Source organism: Ailuropoda melanoleuca, chromosome 14 (assembly GCF_002007445.2).
Source record: "Ailuropoda melanoleuca isolate Jingjing chromosome 14, ASM200744v2, whole genome shotgun sequence".
Taxonomy (NCBI): domain Eukaryota; kingdom Metazoa; phylum Chordata; class Mammalia; order Carnivora; family Ursidae; genus Ailuropoda; species Ailuropoda melanoleuca.
The window spans coordinates 6,348,582-6,364,542 of NC_048231.1; the positions used below are offsets into that span (position 1 = coordinate 6,348,582).

General features: G+C 38.8%; 1 protein-coding gene across 1 annotated transcript in view; it reads left to right on the forward strand.

Annotated features, from left to right (window-relative positions):
- The window catches only part of SYNE2 (spectrin repeat containing nuclear envelope protein 2), a 267,176-nt gene that overhangs the window by 93,893 nt on the left and 157,322 nt on the right, over positions 1 to 15,961 (forward strand). The window contains 4 exon segments of the mRNA XM_002914161.4: positions 446 to 597; positions 1,520 to 1,829; positions 3,524 to 3,688; positions 6,473 to 6,814. Of these exon segments, the coding sequence (XP_002914207.2) occupies positions 446 to 597; positions 1,520 to 1,829; positions 3,524 to 3,688; positions 6,473 to 6,814 (969 nt within the window).

Sequence of the window (15,961 nt, forward strand, 5' to 3'; positions counted from 1 at the left end):
GACAGGGAATGGGAATCAATTACGTTGTAGCCGAGGGACAAGAGTTGACAAGGGGCACTGCATTTTCCTGGCGGAAGCCCTAAGTCTCATCTTGAGTGTGTAAAAATGTTGTGTTCGGCTGTTACCCTAACTCTCTATCAATAAATAATGGAGTAGAAGGAAGAAGGATTTGCCAGGGTCTTTTGGGCATCTATCTTATTTGAAGGCAGTTGAAAATCAAGAGGAATGCAGTGAGATCAACCTGAAAAATATTTATTGAGAACCAATTCTATATCATGTGAAGGAGACATCATTGTCTTTTGGGCATATATAAAAATGAAAAGTTAATTTTGAAATGTATTCTGCAGTCAGAATCTAAATATAATGTGTAAAAATCAAAAGATAGCATATGTATTTTCCCTAAGTAATGCAAACGAGATTCTAAGATCTTTTTTGTTTATTTCAGGAAATCATTTTACTGAAGCCTGAAGGGGACGCTAAAATACAGGATATCATGGGTCAGGCTGAGAGCAGCAAGGCTCCATTGGCTCCAAAGACCCTTACTGATATCAAGAACCAGTGGGACAACACACTCCATTTAGCCAACACATACCTAAGGTAAAGGGCAACGCCTTCACTTCTTCATGACTTTTCGTTGCACCGCGAAGTCATAACAAGTCTGTTTTGTCTGCCTCCTGGGTTTGGATACAATATCTATTGGAGAGAAAGTCAGTAATGTCAGGGGCATCCACAATGTCAGAGGCAGAAATGAAGATGAGTAGTTCTCTGGCTCAGATAGGAAATCCACTGTCTTAACTGAGGCAGTGTTTACTTTGGCCGGTTCATCAACCCATGGAGGTCTTGGTAACAAATTAGCTTGTCTATCATTCCACCGTCAACACTCTGCTTCTTACCAAAACCCCCTTCCCCCAGACAGTTTCAGTGTCTGCATGGTATTACTGTAGAATAATTATGCTCTTAAATATATATTCTAAGAGATTCTTAAATGTGCAAACATTGCAAATGTTGTCTAAATTCAGTGGACATAATTCTGGTGAAAATTTTTAATTTGTATCACATCTTAAATAGATACATTTACTGTTTAGTGGAAATGTGAATTTTATGTTTTTTCTAGGAAGACAGATCAAAGCTAAATTTAAGTTATGGAAAGTATAAACCAGTTAGTTTGTCCATATACTGAATGATTATTTATTTTGCTTATATGAGAAAAAAATATATAAGATAATTATACTTAAGCATAATAAAACTGTAATCTAAATTATTGAGTGCTTGTTCTCAGGTCAATTGTGTAACATATATATATATATATATTTTTAGTAATACTACAAATAATTTCTGTCTTGATTTCTGAGCTAAACTTAGTGCTATTTAGAATGTCATTAATGCCAAAAGAGTCTTTGGGAATAATTTATATTAGTGTTATTTTAATGCTTTTTATTATAATGTATGTTTTACTATAATCAAAAAGCATTCCAATTGCTAAGAGTCATTTCATTTCTAAAATATTTGTTCAACTTAGCCATCAAGAAAAGCTTCTACTTGAAGGAGAGAAGTATTTGCAAAGTAAGGAGGATCTGAGATTAATGCTCACAGAACTAAAAAAGAAACAGGAAGTGGGCTTTGCTCTGCAGCATGGTTTGCAGGAGAAGAAAGCTCAGTTAAAAATTTATAAGAAATTCCTTCAGAAAGCACAAGATTTGACATCCTTGCTAAAAGAGTTAAAATCTCAAGGAAGTTACCTCTTAGAGTGCACTAAAAATCCCAACTTCAGTGAAAGGCCTTGGCTGGAAATAAAGCATCTACACGAAAGTCTTCTCCAACAGCTACAGGTGAAATGGTCAAAATAAAATTTTAAATGATTGTCATAATTATGCATAATTATGTCATATTTGTAATTGGAATCATTTTTCGTTCTTTTGGTATATCAAAAACTTTTAACATTAATTTTGTCATTTTTAGATACAAATACTAACTCCTCAATCTGTCAGTTTTGTTAGAGGAATCCAATGCCTATTATTTGGTGATGGTGTTATTTTTTCTCATCCAAGTTCTCCTTTTCAGGGGTCAGAGGGTTAAGATTTTTTTAAAAAAGATTTGTCTATTTATTTGAGAGAGAGCGAGCACACAGACATGCATGGGGTGGGTGTGCCAGGGAGGGGCAGAGGGATGGACTCGCAAGCAGACTCTGCACTGAGTAGGGAGCCTGATGCAGGGCTCCACCTCACGACCCTGAGATCATGACCTGAGCCCAAACCAAGAGTTGGACACTTAACCAACTGTGCCACCCAGGCTCCCCTTATATTTTTTAATGTATCTCTCTGAAAGTGATGGTGTCAAAGTGATCCATGCATCCACCTATCCATCCACTTGTCCATTGGAATGTTTTACAGTTGACCCTTGAACAATGTGCGGGGCTAGGGGTGCGGAGCACCCCCCCACGCACACACACAGTTGAAAATTTGCATATAACTTTGACTTTCTGAAAACTTAACTGCTATTACCCTATTGGTGACCGGGAAGCCTTACAGATAACATAAACTGTTTATTAACACGTATTTTGTATGCTATATGTATTATACATTGTATTCTTATAATAAAGTAAGCTAGAGGAAAGAAAATGTTAAGAAAATCATAAGAGGAAATACATTTACAGTTCTGCACTGTAAAGATCCGTGCACAATTGGATCCATATAGTTCAAGCCCATGTTAAGGGTCAGCTGTACATTCATTGTTCTGTATAAACCTCATCAGTTTCCCTCTCTTGCATGAATGGTCTACGGTAAAAGAGTTAAGAGATAGATGTCAGCTTGCCATGAGGGACTGTATTCTCATAAGAGAATTGTCTATAATTCTTTGCATCTTGGAAGTTAGATTCAATGTAAGGCTCATGTGGATGAGAAATCCTGCTTCTAAGCCTGGGAGATGTGCAGAGATAAAGAGATACCACTTGATCGTAACTGGTTCAGTTTAATAAGTACTTCTTTTCTGATCAGGTGTGGCCACCTTATTTTCTTATTCCAGGAAGAGAACTTGAAGGTGGGTTTGCTCTTGAGTTAGGATTACTTTCCTAATACACAATGTTGGAATTTAATTCTTAGTAAAGGAATCTGAGGTTAGGCTGATCTCATACAGTCTCATTTCCAACTGTGGATATTTGGTTTTACTAAGAAGGATAATTAAGGGAGCTGCTTTATTATAGATGTTTGTGATTTGATGATATAATTTGAAGCATTTATATTTTGTAAACCTCTTGAGAGGTAAGTTGTCCTCAGGAATGAAATGAAGGCAAAGAAGCATGGGGGAGACAAATGTGATTTCAATAAGCCATTTTCAGGGGAGAGGAGGGGATTTTACGTTGAAATATCTCAACTACTGAATACTTCAGAACTCTGGACAATTTATGGCCCTATTCCTATTTCAAGATAAAACCTCATGAAACAAGTGTTTGTGAACAATTGAATAGTTTTCTGAGTGAGAAAATTCAGAGACATAATTGGTGAATTGTCAATGGTTTTATTTTTAGGATTCTGTGGAAAAACTGGAAGGTCATGTTCAAGAACACCACTCATACCAGCTTTGCGTCACAGACCTGAATGCCGCGTTGGATGATATCTCCAAGGAATTTGCCAGTTTTTCTGATAAGCCGGTGGATCAAACAGCAGTTGAGGAAAAACTGCAGAAACTGCAGGTATTAAACAGTGTTCAGACATGATGGACATTAAAACAGAATCAATATTAATTACAATGAAGAAATCAGTGTTTGGTCAGAAATCCAGTTACCCTTCAAGTGACCAAGATAATTAAGGTTCTGACTAGTCACAGAAAATGGGAATGTTCTTTTTTAGTGACCAAGTCCATTTATGATTTGAATTGAACATTTCCCTGCACTCTGGACGCTCAGAGACCAGACTGTTCCACCCATGACCAGTCTCTACCTCCTGGAGATCTTTGTTTCAAAGAAGCACAGTGATTCCAGGAGATACTGGGGAGTCAAAGAATGTATCTGATGCCACAGGACCAAGGGGGAAATGCTTCAGTTTTGCATTCTTTATCGGGGTGGATGGGAATTGTATAATTTTTACCTTATTACCTTTCATACTCCTGGCCTAAATTAGAGCTCTCTCCAGATGTAGGGCTTCCAAAATCCTCTCCCTCACTCCAACAGCACCTAGCCCCTTGCAGTGAGGATCACAGCCCTTGACCCACATCCTCAAAACACATTCTTTGGATTCTCACTCTTTGCTTAGCCAATATAAGCAGGCCTGAGAGGTGTCTTCTAGAAGAAAACAAAGTAAAGCATTTTCTCGGTTACTTCTTAGACAGCTGCTTAACCAGAGATTTCATGGGGTGAGTCTCAGAGCAGCACTGCTGAACTGAGTGTGGGAATTCTTCATCTCTCTTTTTTTCTTTTTTTAAAGTTTTAAAATTTATTTAAGTAATCTCTACGCCCCACACGGGGCTCGAACTCATGACCCCAAGTTTGAGAGTCGCATGCTCTTCTGACAGAGCCAGCCAGGCACCCCCTCCTCTCTTTCTTTTAGGGATCTGGGAATCAAGCAAGCCTTCTCCATGGTGTGATATTGTGACAGGCTACCTCAGGGCTCATTAGGTCCAGGTCACTGTTTGGGTGCCATGGATAACTAAAAAAGTGGTAGATATGAGCTCAGCTCAGGCTTCTCCAGAAAAATTAGCATAGAATCTCTGCTATAGGTAGAAGGAATCTCAGAGGCCATCATGTTCAGACCCCTCATTTTATATGTGAGAAGCTGGGTTCTGGAGAGATGAGGGACTAACAAGGTCGCCCAGGTGAAATGACAGAGCAGGGGCTACAGCACAGGTCTTCTGACCCCACTAGACATCTCTATACTTGGGTGTCATACACTTTTGTCATTCAGCGTGTCCAGAAAATAACTCAGGGGCGCCTGGGTGGCACAGCGGTTAAGCGTCTGCCTTTGGCTCAGGGCATGATCCCGGCGTTATGGGATCGAGCCCCACATCAGGCTCCTCTGCTATGAGTCTGCTTCTCCCACTCCCCCTGCTTGTGTTCCCTCTCTCGCTGGCTGTCTCTATCTCTGTCAAATAAATAAATAAAATCTTTAAAAAAAAAAAAAAGAAAGAAAATAACTCAACTTCCCTTTCTCCATCTCCCAGCTCCATACCAGTAGGCCTGCTTTTTCTTCCATGTTCTCTGACTCTGAATATTTCTACCATCTCTCTAGGCTTCAAGTCAGAAACCTGGTTATCCGTCCTTTCCCAGACTCCTCAATCCAGTCAGACACTAAGTGCTGTCTCTTTCATGTCTGGAATATCTGTACAATTTGCTCCTGCCCCAAGACCCTCGTTATTGCTTCTTCAGAGCAGACCCTCACTTCACACACCCCTGCATTGACTTCCAAATGGCTGTCTGCCTGCACTTGCCACCCTCTCCATGGCAATGTCCGCATGGCTGCACCTGGATCATTCTAAACTGTAGTCTGGAACTCCCTTCTTCCAACTTAATATGTTTCAATGACCCGTGCAGTTTGTTAGCGTGGATCTTTTCACCTTCTGTTATAATTGTCTGTTTACTTCTGTGTCTCTCTCACTAGACTATAGGAACCTGACTCAACTGTATTTTCCTCGTCTACATAACTTTGAAACCTATCATAATAGGGGCACCTGGCTGGCTCAGTTGGTAGAGCATGTGACTCTTGATCTCGGGGTTGTGTGTTCGAGCCCCACGTTGGGTATAGAGATTACTTTTAAAAATTTTTACAAATTAAAAAAAAACCCATCATAATATTTGCTGCTAGTTGAATGAATGAATGAATGAATGAATACTGGGTAGTCTATTAGGATAGTGACTGATAAATACTATAGAGTTCACCTAGTAACTTTAAGGCTTATTCTATTTCAACAGTAACATCAGTAGCTACTATAGTACCTCAAATTCCTTTTGGTCTTGAGTTCTCAAATCAGCCTGATTTGTTCATTCATTGAGTAAATATGAGTTCCTGCTATATTTCAGATATTGCATTAGATAGATTGATTTAAGCTTTATTCTGAATTGTAAATATTAAAACTAGATTCATGTGGGTACATTCTAAATTATTTTATTTTCAATGCTTTGCACAAAGTAGACACTTACCATTTAGTATTTTGATTGTGTAAAAAGGCTGTATCTTGAACATATTATATACTTAACAAGTACATGTTGATTGCCTCCTACATTCCAGGAACTGTGTTGTGAGAATTTTCTTTGTTACTTCTTATAAACTTCAAATATCTTTCAAAATCTGTTGGAGATTTTGATCTGGGATGACACATTGGTTTAAAAGTTTTACCCAAAGTTTCTTCTTTGTGATATGAATTGGTAAATTTTTTTATACTTTCCACTAGTGGAGCAGAATACTCTGTGATTTACAAAAGTCAATTAACTCTTGTGGCCGTTGAATGGAGGTACTTTTTGTGACAATCTTTTCTCCACTTGCAGGAACTAGAGAATAGACTCCGTTTACAAGATGGCACATTAAAGAAGATTTTAGCTTTAGCAAAATCCATCAAGCAAAATACATCTTCAGTAGGACAGAAGATTATTAAAGATGATATAAAATCACTTAAGTGTAAACAAAAGGATTTGGAAAACAGACTTGAATCTGCTGTGCAGGAGACAGAAAATTGTCTCAATAGCATTCTCAAATCAAAACGCTCAACAGAACAGAAAGAAAAGTTTACTCTGCCAGGCAGAGAGGAGGAGGTCACTTCTGATGGTCAGGAGCCCACTCAGGACTCCACTGCGCTGGAAAAGTTTGAGGAAGACCGGGACACAAACACAGTAAGTGCTTGTCGTTACATCTTGAAGACATCGCGTCTGAGAATGAAGAGGTGTTGGGCTCTGACAAGAGGATGGTGAATCAAGCCTTCTGATTTCATAATTAAACCCTCAATGTGCTGGCTATTTACGATGCCCACTTGTAAAAAGAGCCCTTAGAAAACTGTCCAAGATTTCAGTAGTGAAATGTTACTGTTTAGTCTGTTGAAATGCCAGTCATCAATTCAGGTTGATTATCTCTCTGATATGTAATCACATACACTTTCTTGGGTCAAGAGCACAAAGGCAAATTAGAAAAGGCAGAAGAAAAGAAAGTGTGTTCTACCCATTTTCTGAGGGAAAAAAAGTGCCAAGAGCCCTATTTTTTTTTCTTTTTGGTTGATTTTATAATGAAATCAGAGACTGTTTGAAAGGATAGGTTCCTTTCTTTTTCCTCTCATGTTAACCCTCTACTACAAATGCATTTTTAAATGTTGTCAGATCATTTGGTGTGAGAACATCAACATTCAGGCTCCTAATTTTCCCTGGGGAGAGGAAAGAAGAATGTTGTTTTGTTTTCATTCTGACCAACCAAATGGGTACATTTTCCTATGGCAGTGAAAGTTATCTGTCACAGGTCAGAGATCGAAATGGAAAAGGCACAAAGAACCATCCAGTAAACCGTATTTGAAAGAGTCTTCCCATTAGCCAGCCTCTCAGAATCCAGGGTCCTGTGGGACAATAGCAAAGGCTAGACCATTCAGGCGTGAGCTCGCCTCAGCTTTTTATGGAGTTTGTGATTAAGAGCAATGAAAAGAAGGTGCGCTTCTGTTGTCTTCTTAAAACAGAAATGCATGGGGGCACTTGGGTGGCTCAGTCAGTTAAGCATTTAACTTTGGCTCGGGTCATGATCTCTGGGTCCTGGGATCGAGCCCCATGTGGGGCTCCCCACTCAGCAGGGTGTCTGCTTCTCCCTCTCCCTCTGCTCCTCCCTTTGCTCGTGCTCTCTTTTTCTCTCACCCTCTCTCTCTCTCTCTCTCTCTCAAATAAATAAAATTTTAAAAACAAAGCAGAAATGCATGGAAGATTATAGGAACGAGATAGTGTTCTCTAGAAATGTGTAAAACCAGGTTAAACGCCAATGGGGCATCAGTCTGGCCATGAGAAAAGACTTATAAATCCAACAGGCAGTGTTAAATATCACTAAGGAAAATGTCTTAAAGAATGAAGGGCCCATGCAGGTGGCTCCTGAGTTGTATGTATAAAAGAAACTTTCTTAACAGTATCAAACGGCAGTTGGTAAGTAAAAAAGAAAAAAATACCAAGTGCCTTCTATCCTAATACATGATGTTGCTAAAGGGAGTTGCTTAATAACTTTTAAAATTAACTTCTCAGACCCATTTTGACTGTGAGCCCCCAAAATTCAATAGAGTATATTGAAAACTAAATAAAGATCATAATCCAATAATAAGAGTTTTTATAATTTATTAAGCTTTTACTTGATCTTGAATGAGTTATTTATAATTTATGACACTTCATTAAAATAATTTTTTCTACTGAATCATGTAAGACAAATATATTGTAATATAAATTTTCATTTAATTTGTGATGCCTTGTGTAATGGTCAGAAGACTCATGTGTTTGTGAAGGAAGAGATAAGCTACTTTTAAAGCTAAAAAATGATAGAGGTACTTAAATCTTCAAATAATTTTTACAGGTCTGAGGTAGAGGAAGGTGGTTTTAACTCTCTAGCGATATTTTATTATGACTTTTGACTCTTTTGTGACATGAATTTTTTTTTTATTTCTGCATCTGTGCTTTTATTTTCTAAGACTGGCTGTATTTACTTTATTCTGTATAATATTAGACTATATAAGACCAAGAACAATTTAAATGTTGAACAGCTAGTAAAAGTGATCAAAACAGGCATAGACTCATATAAGACACAAGTGTAAAGACTTAAGCAGGAGTCTCTAAATAACATAAAAGCAAAATTTACTGAACTATAAGTCTAATTAATCAGAAACTATTGTGATAGTGAAAACAAGCAATTCATTAAACATATTTATCGAGGCCTCTTTGTGCTAGTTTTTCTGTTAGAATATGGGCCTCAGTTATCACAATTTAAAATCTAACACTAATTATGGGCGCCTGGGTGGCTCAGTCAGTTAAGCCTCTGCCTTCGGCTCAGGTCATGATCCTAGAGTCCTGGGATCGAGCCTGCATTGGCCTCTGCTTCTCCCTCTGCCCCTCCCCACTGCTTGTGTGCTCTTTCGCTCACTTGCTCTCTCTCTCTCTCTCAAATAAATAAATAAATCTTTTTAAAACATTTAAAAATCTAACACTAATTAAATATCTAATGCTCATTTCACATGTCTTTTTGGAATCTAGAGGGGCTTTTCTCAGATTTAAAATCGCCTCCAGAAGAATTTTTAGGAAGTTTTTATTTTCTTCTTCTTTCTTTAGTAAATTTCATTTGATCTTAGAGTTTTGTTGAAAGTATGATTGCACTTTTCAAAAATTGCTGTTATAGCTGACATGTATTTCATTCCATTGCCAAGAATTTCATTTTAGATGAAATTTAGGGGATAACTTAGATCTGGACCTTTGGCTGACTTTTTCTTTAATAACAAAATATTAAGGCAAACCTGGAGGCAAAAGAAATTACAACATGTAGACTGAAGGATATGGGAGCTTATGATCCAATATCATACTAGATATTTTTATAGAAGTGAATTTCTAAGAGTTTTTAAATATGAAAAGGCGGAACTGCCTTCCACTTCCCCTTCCTGTATAGGTGAAGTGAAGTAACAAATTAGGATATGGTAAAAAGTGAACACCAAGTAATCTCTTCAGATGTAAGGTGTTTGTAAAGGGAAATGATAAAGAAGAAAAAAAGGAAAGTAATACATTCGTAGTTTGTTATTATTCTAAAAACTCATAAAACAACATTACAAATTAAATGGTATTAAAGTCTCTTTCTTGCCCGCTTCTTCCCAAATGTCAACCTACATGATGTAATTACTCCTAAAAAAACCTTTTGTCTATAATCATGTCTTTGAATTCCTTGTCATTAGGTATAATTGTTAGTATGTCTGAGTTGTTTTTGTTCTTTTCAAAAATTCCTGAGCATTTATCATTTCAGTATTTAAGAAGGCATTCATGGAGAAGTTCTGGGAAGTAGATGGTCACACAGATACAGGCAAAACCCGTAAGGTGTCCAGCTGTGGGTGAGTGACCAGAAACACAGTAGAGTCAGTACTAGAATGAGAAGGAAGACCACTTACTGGATAAAGAGCTTTCAGTCCTGGAGTAAATGAGGTCAATTTTTGGTGTTGTTTATCCTGATAACTCAGTAAAAATAATTTTTGTTAATAGAACACATAGTCGGGCCACATGCCAACTCTGTCTTGGAAGTGAACTGCTTTGCTCTTTTTGGCCTGTATACAAGTCTTGCCTCTTACCGTAGAGGTATTTTTCATAATCCAAGGTTTATTCCTTTACAGGACAAGTGACTCACATCGTGTACACAGTGTTGACATCTGTGAGTGGCATGCATTTGAGAATATGTTCTGAAGTCCTTCTTAAGGCTGAGGGAACTTAGGAGCTTTCTAGGCTAACCCTTGTGTTTCAGGCGAAGGAATTGAAGTCAGAGATGTTAATTGGCCAAGTTCGTACTCCAGCAGCACTGGGACTAGAACCCCTAGAACCCAAGTCCTGTACCCAGCCCTATGCTTGGTGGCTTACCCCCATCATTGTATTGAATGTGTTATGTGGGTTGTTAATTGAGGCCTAATATGCTGATGTACTGTCTGACCTCAGTGGACCCTTATTGGGCTCTTGTGCCTAGTGTGCCTAGTGTGAACCTTCTCTCCTCTCAGTAAACTGAGCCAAAGCCTATTGCTGTCATTCCTAGCAGATGTCTGGCCAACAAGAGCTGGGTTGGCAGAGCCTCAGTTTCTGCTTTATAACCCACAGATGATTCATCTTAACAAGGAAAAACTAAATAAGATTCTCTTATTTTTCGTCTAATATGAATTCATCTACACATCCATTCAGTAAAAATTTGTTGAGCAGACGATGAGGGTTCAATGGTGAGCAAAAATAGACATGGTCTCTATTCTCGTTGAGTTTCTCATCTAGAGGAGGCATGCGTTAATCAACTAATGAACTAATGAGAGCCTGATCGCAGGAACTAAATGAAAGAACACATTGCCGTGATAGTCTTTCCTAAAGGACTCTGAGCTGAACTGTAGTCAGAGCTCCAAGGAAACAATATTTGAACTGAGACCAGAAGGGTGGGTTGGAATTAACAGCGCTCAGGGCTGGATGTGGGGAGGATTTTTGACAGAGGAAGTCGTGGTGGTGGGAGAGAGTATGAGGTGTTAGAAAGGGTGAAAGAGAGGGTGGAGGACAGAGGAGAGTGACAGGGTGGAGGCCTGAGAGGTGGGCGAGGCTGGCTGAGCCACAAGCGGCCTTGCAGGTGGCGTTAACATCGTAGACATTTTGCTAACAGCAAGAGGCCTCCACTGACACTGTGCTGATCTGCCTTTCGGTTTGTCTCTAGTGGTGATGATGTATGTTTAGCTTTGAATTGTTTTTCACTGCTTCGTATTGGAATGCTTTAGAGAAGAAAGAAATATATCCTCTAGGCTTGTAGGCTACTGCCCTACCGTTGGCAGGTTACAGGTGATAGATTTCGGCTTCTCACTTTCCCAGGGTTATTACAGCCATGGGCCACTGTCCCTGAATGGGAGAGGGGATAGTGAAGCTGGTGACAGGCTTCCTTCTGTTGGCTGTGCTTATTCGTTTGCTAAGGCAGATATAGTGCGCCATTACGTGAAGCCCATTGTTTCAGATGTGAATGTAGAAGAAGGTTTACTTTGTGAATTAAGGCACATAGAGAGGAAAATATCATGGCCCAGGCCTTAAGGACAGTTGGTGGTATTGTTTCTCTCACTTCCTATTTCTTTTTCCAAACAGGCCAAATTCTAAGGAAAGATATGTGGTTGAAAAAAGTAACATTTCTTTAAAAATTAAACATAGCTGGCGATATAACTCAGCCAGTTTCTTGGTAGAATGGTCATTTTCCACCTTAAATTTATTAACTTTAAAAATTCCATTTATGCTTATTACACTGTTTGAAAGTTATACTTTTCGGGGGTGCCTGGGTGGCTCAGTCAAACATCTATCTTTGGCTCAGGTCATGATCCCAGGGTCCTGGGATTGAGCCCTGCATCCAACTCCTTTTCAGTGGGGCGTCTGTTTCTCCCTCTCCCTCTGCCCCCCACCCCCTCTTGTGTTCTCTTTCTCTCAAATAAATAAACTTTTTTAAAAAGTTATACTTTTTGGGGGGCACCTGGGTGGCACAGCGGTTAAGCGTCTGCCTTCGGCTCAGGGCATGATCCCAGCGTTCTGGGATCAAGCCCCACATCAGGCTCCTCCACTATGAGCCTGCTTCTTCCTCTCCCACTCCCCCTGCCTGTGTTCCCTCTCTCGCTGGCTGTCTCTGTCTCTGTCGAATAAATAAATAAAAAATCTTTGAAAAAAAAAAGTTATACTTTTTGGGGCACCTGGGTGGCTCCATCGGTTAAGCGTCTGCCTTCGGCTCAGGTCATGATCCCAGGGTCCTGGGATGGAGCCCCCATCAGGTGCCCTGCTCAGTGGGGAGTTTACTTCTCGCTCTGCCTCTGCCCCTCCCTCGTGCTTGTTCTCTCTCTCTCTCTCTCATGCTCTCTCTCTCTCTCTCCAATAAATAAATAAAATATTTTTAAAAGTTATACTTTAAGTTTATGCTAATTAAAAAAAATTTTTCTAAAGAGAAATTCCAGGAGTACTGGGGAAGGGAAAGAATCAGATGTTCAGGGGCTTAGAGATCATAAGGACTCATGAGAGCCCATGTATTGGAGTGGATACTCCATAATAGCCGCAGGCCCTTGGAAAGCTTGTACCCTGGGAGAGAGGTGGACCAGAAAATCTCTAACCCAGAGAAAGGACTAGGACTACAAGTGGGAAGAAAAAGTCTCCCAGGAGAAATCTAAACTAAACCTATATTTCAAACAGGTTTAGAGTCCAAATCTATGCTACTTGCATTGTAAAGTAGCTCAAATCAAGAAATGAACGTTAAGATCAGTCTCTGTATCTACCATCTCTCTCTCTCTACCTACCTACCTACCTACCTACCTACCTATGTCTTTGAGATACTTGGAAGAAGCAAGCGCAAATCCGCACAAAGGGGTCACTTCTATCAATTAGGCCAAAGGAATTCCCACAGTGAAATTTTTAAAAAGTCTGATATTGAGTTAATATCAATCAATCAATGATGAACACAAAGGAACAGTCCAGCACAGGGAAGGGGCCTCATTACTGCAAATAAGAGGAACTACTACATTAAGAAAGTGAGATAATCCAACAGTCTGGAATATATTATACAATAATATGTTTAAAATGATTCATGATATAAAAGATGGAATGGAAATCATAGGACAGAATAAAATACTTTGAGAAAAAAAGGTGAGATTTGAGAAAGAACCATATGGCATGTCAATAAATTAAAAAATTAGTCAATGAAATTAAGATTGCTCTGGCCTGGTTAAGCAGCAAACTTGACCCAGGTTGAAGAGAATTAGTTATCTAAAATATATGACTGAGAGAATTACCCGTAATCCAACACAGAGCTGTAAAGAAATGGAAAATAGGAAAGAAAGTTTAAGAGACCCAGAAGACGTAAGGAGATGCTCTAACATAAGCCTGATAGGAGTTCTAGGAGGAAAGAATAGAGAGAATGGAGGAAAAGCAAGCCTGGGAATTTTCCAGAATTGAGGGAAAATATGAATCCTCATTTTCAGGAAGTATAGAGAGCCTTGAACCAGGCTAAACAATAAATCACTAAAGCCAGAAAGAAATATCTCAAAGGCAACCAGACTAAAAATAATTACGTTGACAACAGATTTCTCAACCCTGAAAGCCAGAAGGCAGTGTCATAGCATCTGCACGGCACTGGGAGAAAGATAATTCTTAATCTGCACTTCGATACCCAGTTGAACGTCATTCTGGAGTGATGAAAAATACTTAAATTTTTCTGACAAAGACTGAATTTATCTATTACAAAACTCACACAGAAGCATATTGCAGAAGAACTTAAATGTGAAGAGAAAAATGTTAAAACCTTTGCAAGAAAATATAAAGAATATTTTTATGACCTCAGAGTATAGAGGACGTTCTTAAACAGGCCCTGAAAACAGAATCCAAAACAGGAAATGTTTGATACATTTGACTGCACTAAAACATTAAACTCTTGTTCAACAAAAGACATCACATATAAAGTTTAAAGACAATCTACTGGAAGATAATAATTGCAATGAATAAAACTATTCGGAGATTGGGAGACGCCTGGGTGGCACAGCGGTTAAGCGTCTGCCTTCGGCTCAGGGCAGAATCCCGGCATTATGGGATCGAGCCCCACATCAGGCTCCTCCACTATGAGCCTGCTTCTTCCTCTCCCACTCCCCCTGCTTGTGTTCCCTTTCTAGCTGGCTGTCTCTATCTCTGTTGAATAAATAAATAAAATCTTTAAAAAAAAAACTATTAGGAGATTGGTATCCAGAATATGAAAATAAACACCAAAAATCACAAATCAATGCAGTAAAAAATAGACAACAGATATGCAGAAGTAATTCATAGAAGGTAAGAGTCATGGCCAGTGAGAATGAGAGTAGCTCAGGCTCTTTTTTTTTTTTTTTTTTAAGTATAATTGACATACAATATCCTTTTAGTTTCAGGTATACATTATTGCAGTTTGATATTTTTATACATTATGAGATGATTCCCAGGGTAAGTCTATTTACCATCTGTCACCATACAAAGTTGTTACAATATTATTGACTATATTTTATATGCTGTACATTATATCCCCATAACTTACTTATTGTATAACTAGAAATTAGTACCTCTTAATCCCCTTTACCTCTTTCACCCAATCCCCCAAGTCCTCCTGACTTCAGTAATGAACAATATCTATGAGTCTCTTTCTCTATGTTTTTTTTTTTTTTTTTAAGATTTTGTCTGTCCACTTGAGAGAGACAGACTGAGAGAGAGCATGGAGTGGGGGAGAGAAGAGGGAAAGGGAGAAGCAGCCTCCCTGCTAAGCAGGGAGTCCGTCATGGGGCTCAATCCAGTACCCCGAGATCATGACCCAAGCCAAAGGCAGACATTTAACAGACTGAGCCACCCCAGGTTTTTTTTATTTTTGCCTTTTTTTTTTAAAGTAAGCTCTGTGCCCCGCATGACTTAACCCCAAATCAAAAGTTGCATGCTCTACCAACAGAGCCACCCAGGTACCCCTCTATTTTGTTTTTTTAGATTCCACATGTAAGTGAAATCATACAGTATTTGCTTTATCTGTCTGACTTATTTCACTTAGCATAATGCTCTCAAGGTCCATCCATGTTGTCGCAAATGGCAAGATTTTATTTTTTATGACTGAGCGATATTCCATTGCATATACATATATACTACACTTTCTTTATCCATATATCTGCTGAGGGACACTTAGGTGGTTTCCATATCGTGGCTGTTGTAAATAATGCTGTAATGAGCATAGGGAGACATACATCTCTTCAAATTGGTGTCTTTGTTTTCTTTGGATAAATACCCAGAAGTGGAATTGATGGATTGTGTGGTATTTATACTTTTATTTTTTGAGGAACCTTCATAATGTTTTCCACAGTGGATGAACCAATTTATATTCCTATCAATAGTGTATGAGGGTTCCCTTTTCTCCACGTTCTCACCAACACTTATTTTTTGTCTTTTTAATAATAGCCAATTTGGCAGGTGTAAGGTGATATCTCACTGTGATATTTTTTAAATTTAGTTGTATTTAAATTCAATTAATTAACATATAGTGTATTATTAGTTTCAGAGGTAGAGTTCAGTGATTCATCAGTTGTATATAACACCCAGTGCTCACCACATCACTTGCCCTCCTTGATGCCCATCACCCAGTTGCCCCCCCTCCCCGCACTTTCCCTCCAGCAACCCTCAGTTTGTTTCCTAGAGTTAAGAGTCTCTTATGGTTTGTCTCCCTCTCTGAATTCATCTTATTTTATTTTTTCCTACCTTCCCCTATAATCCTGTTTTGCTTCTTAAATTCCACATGAGTGAAATCAT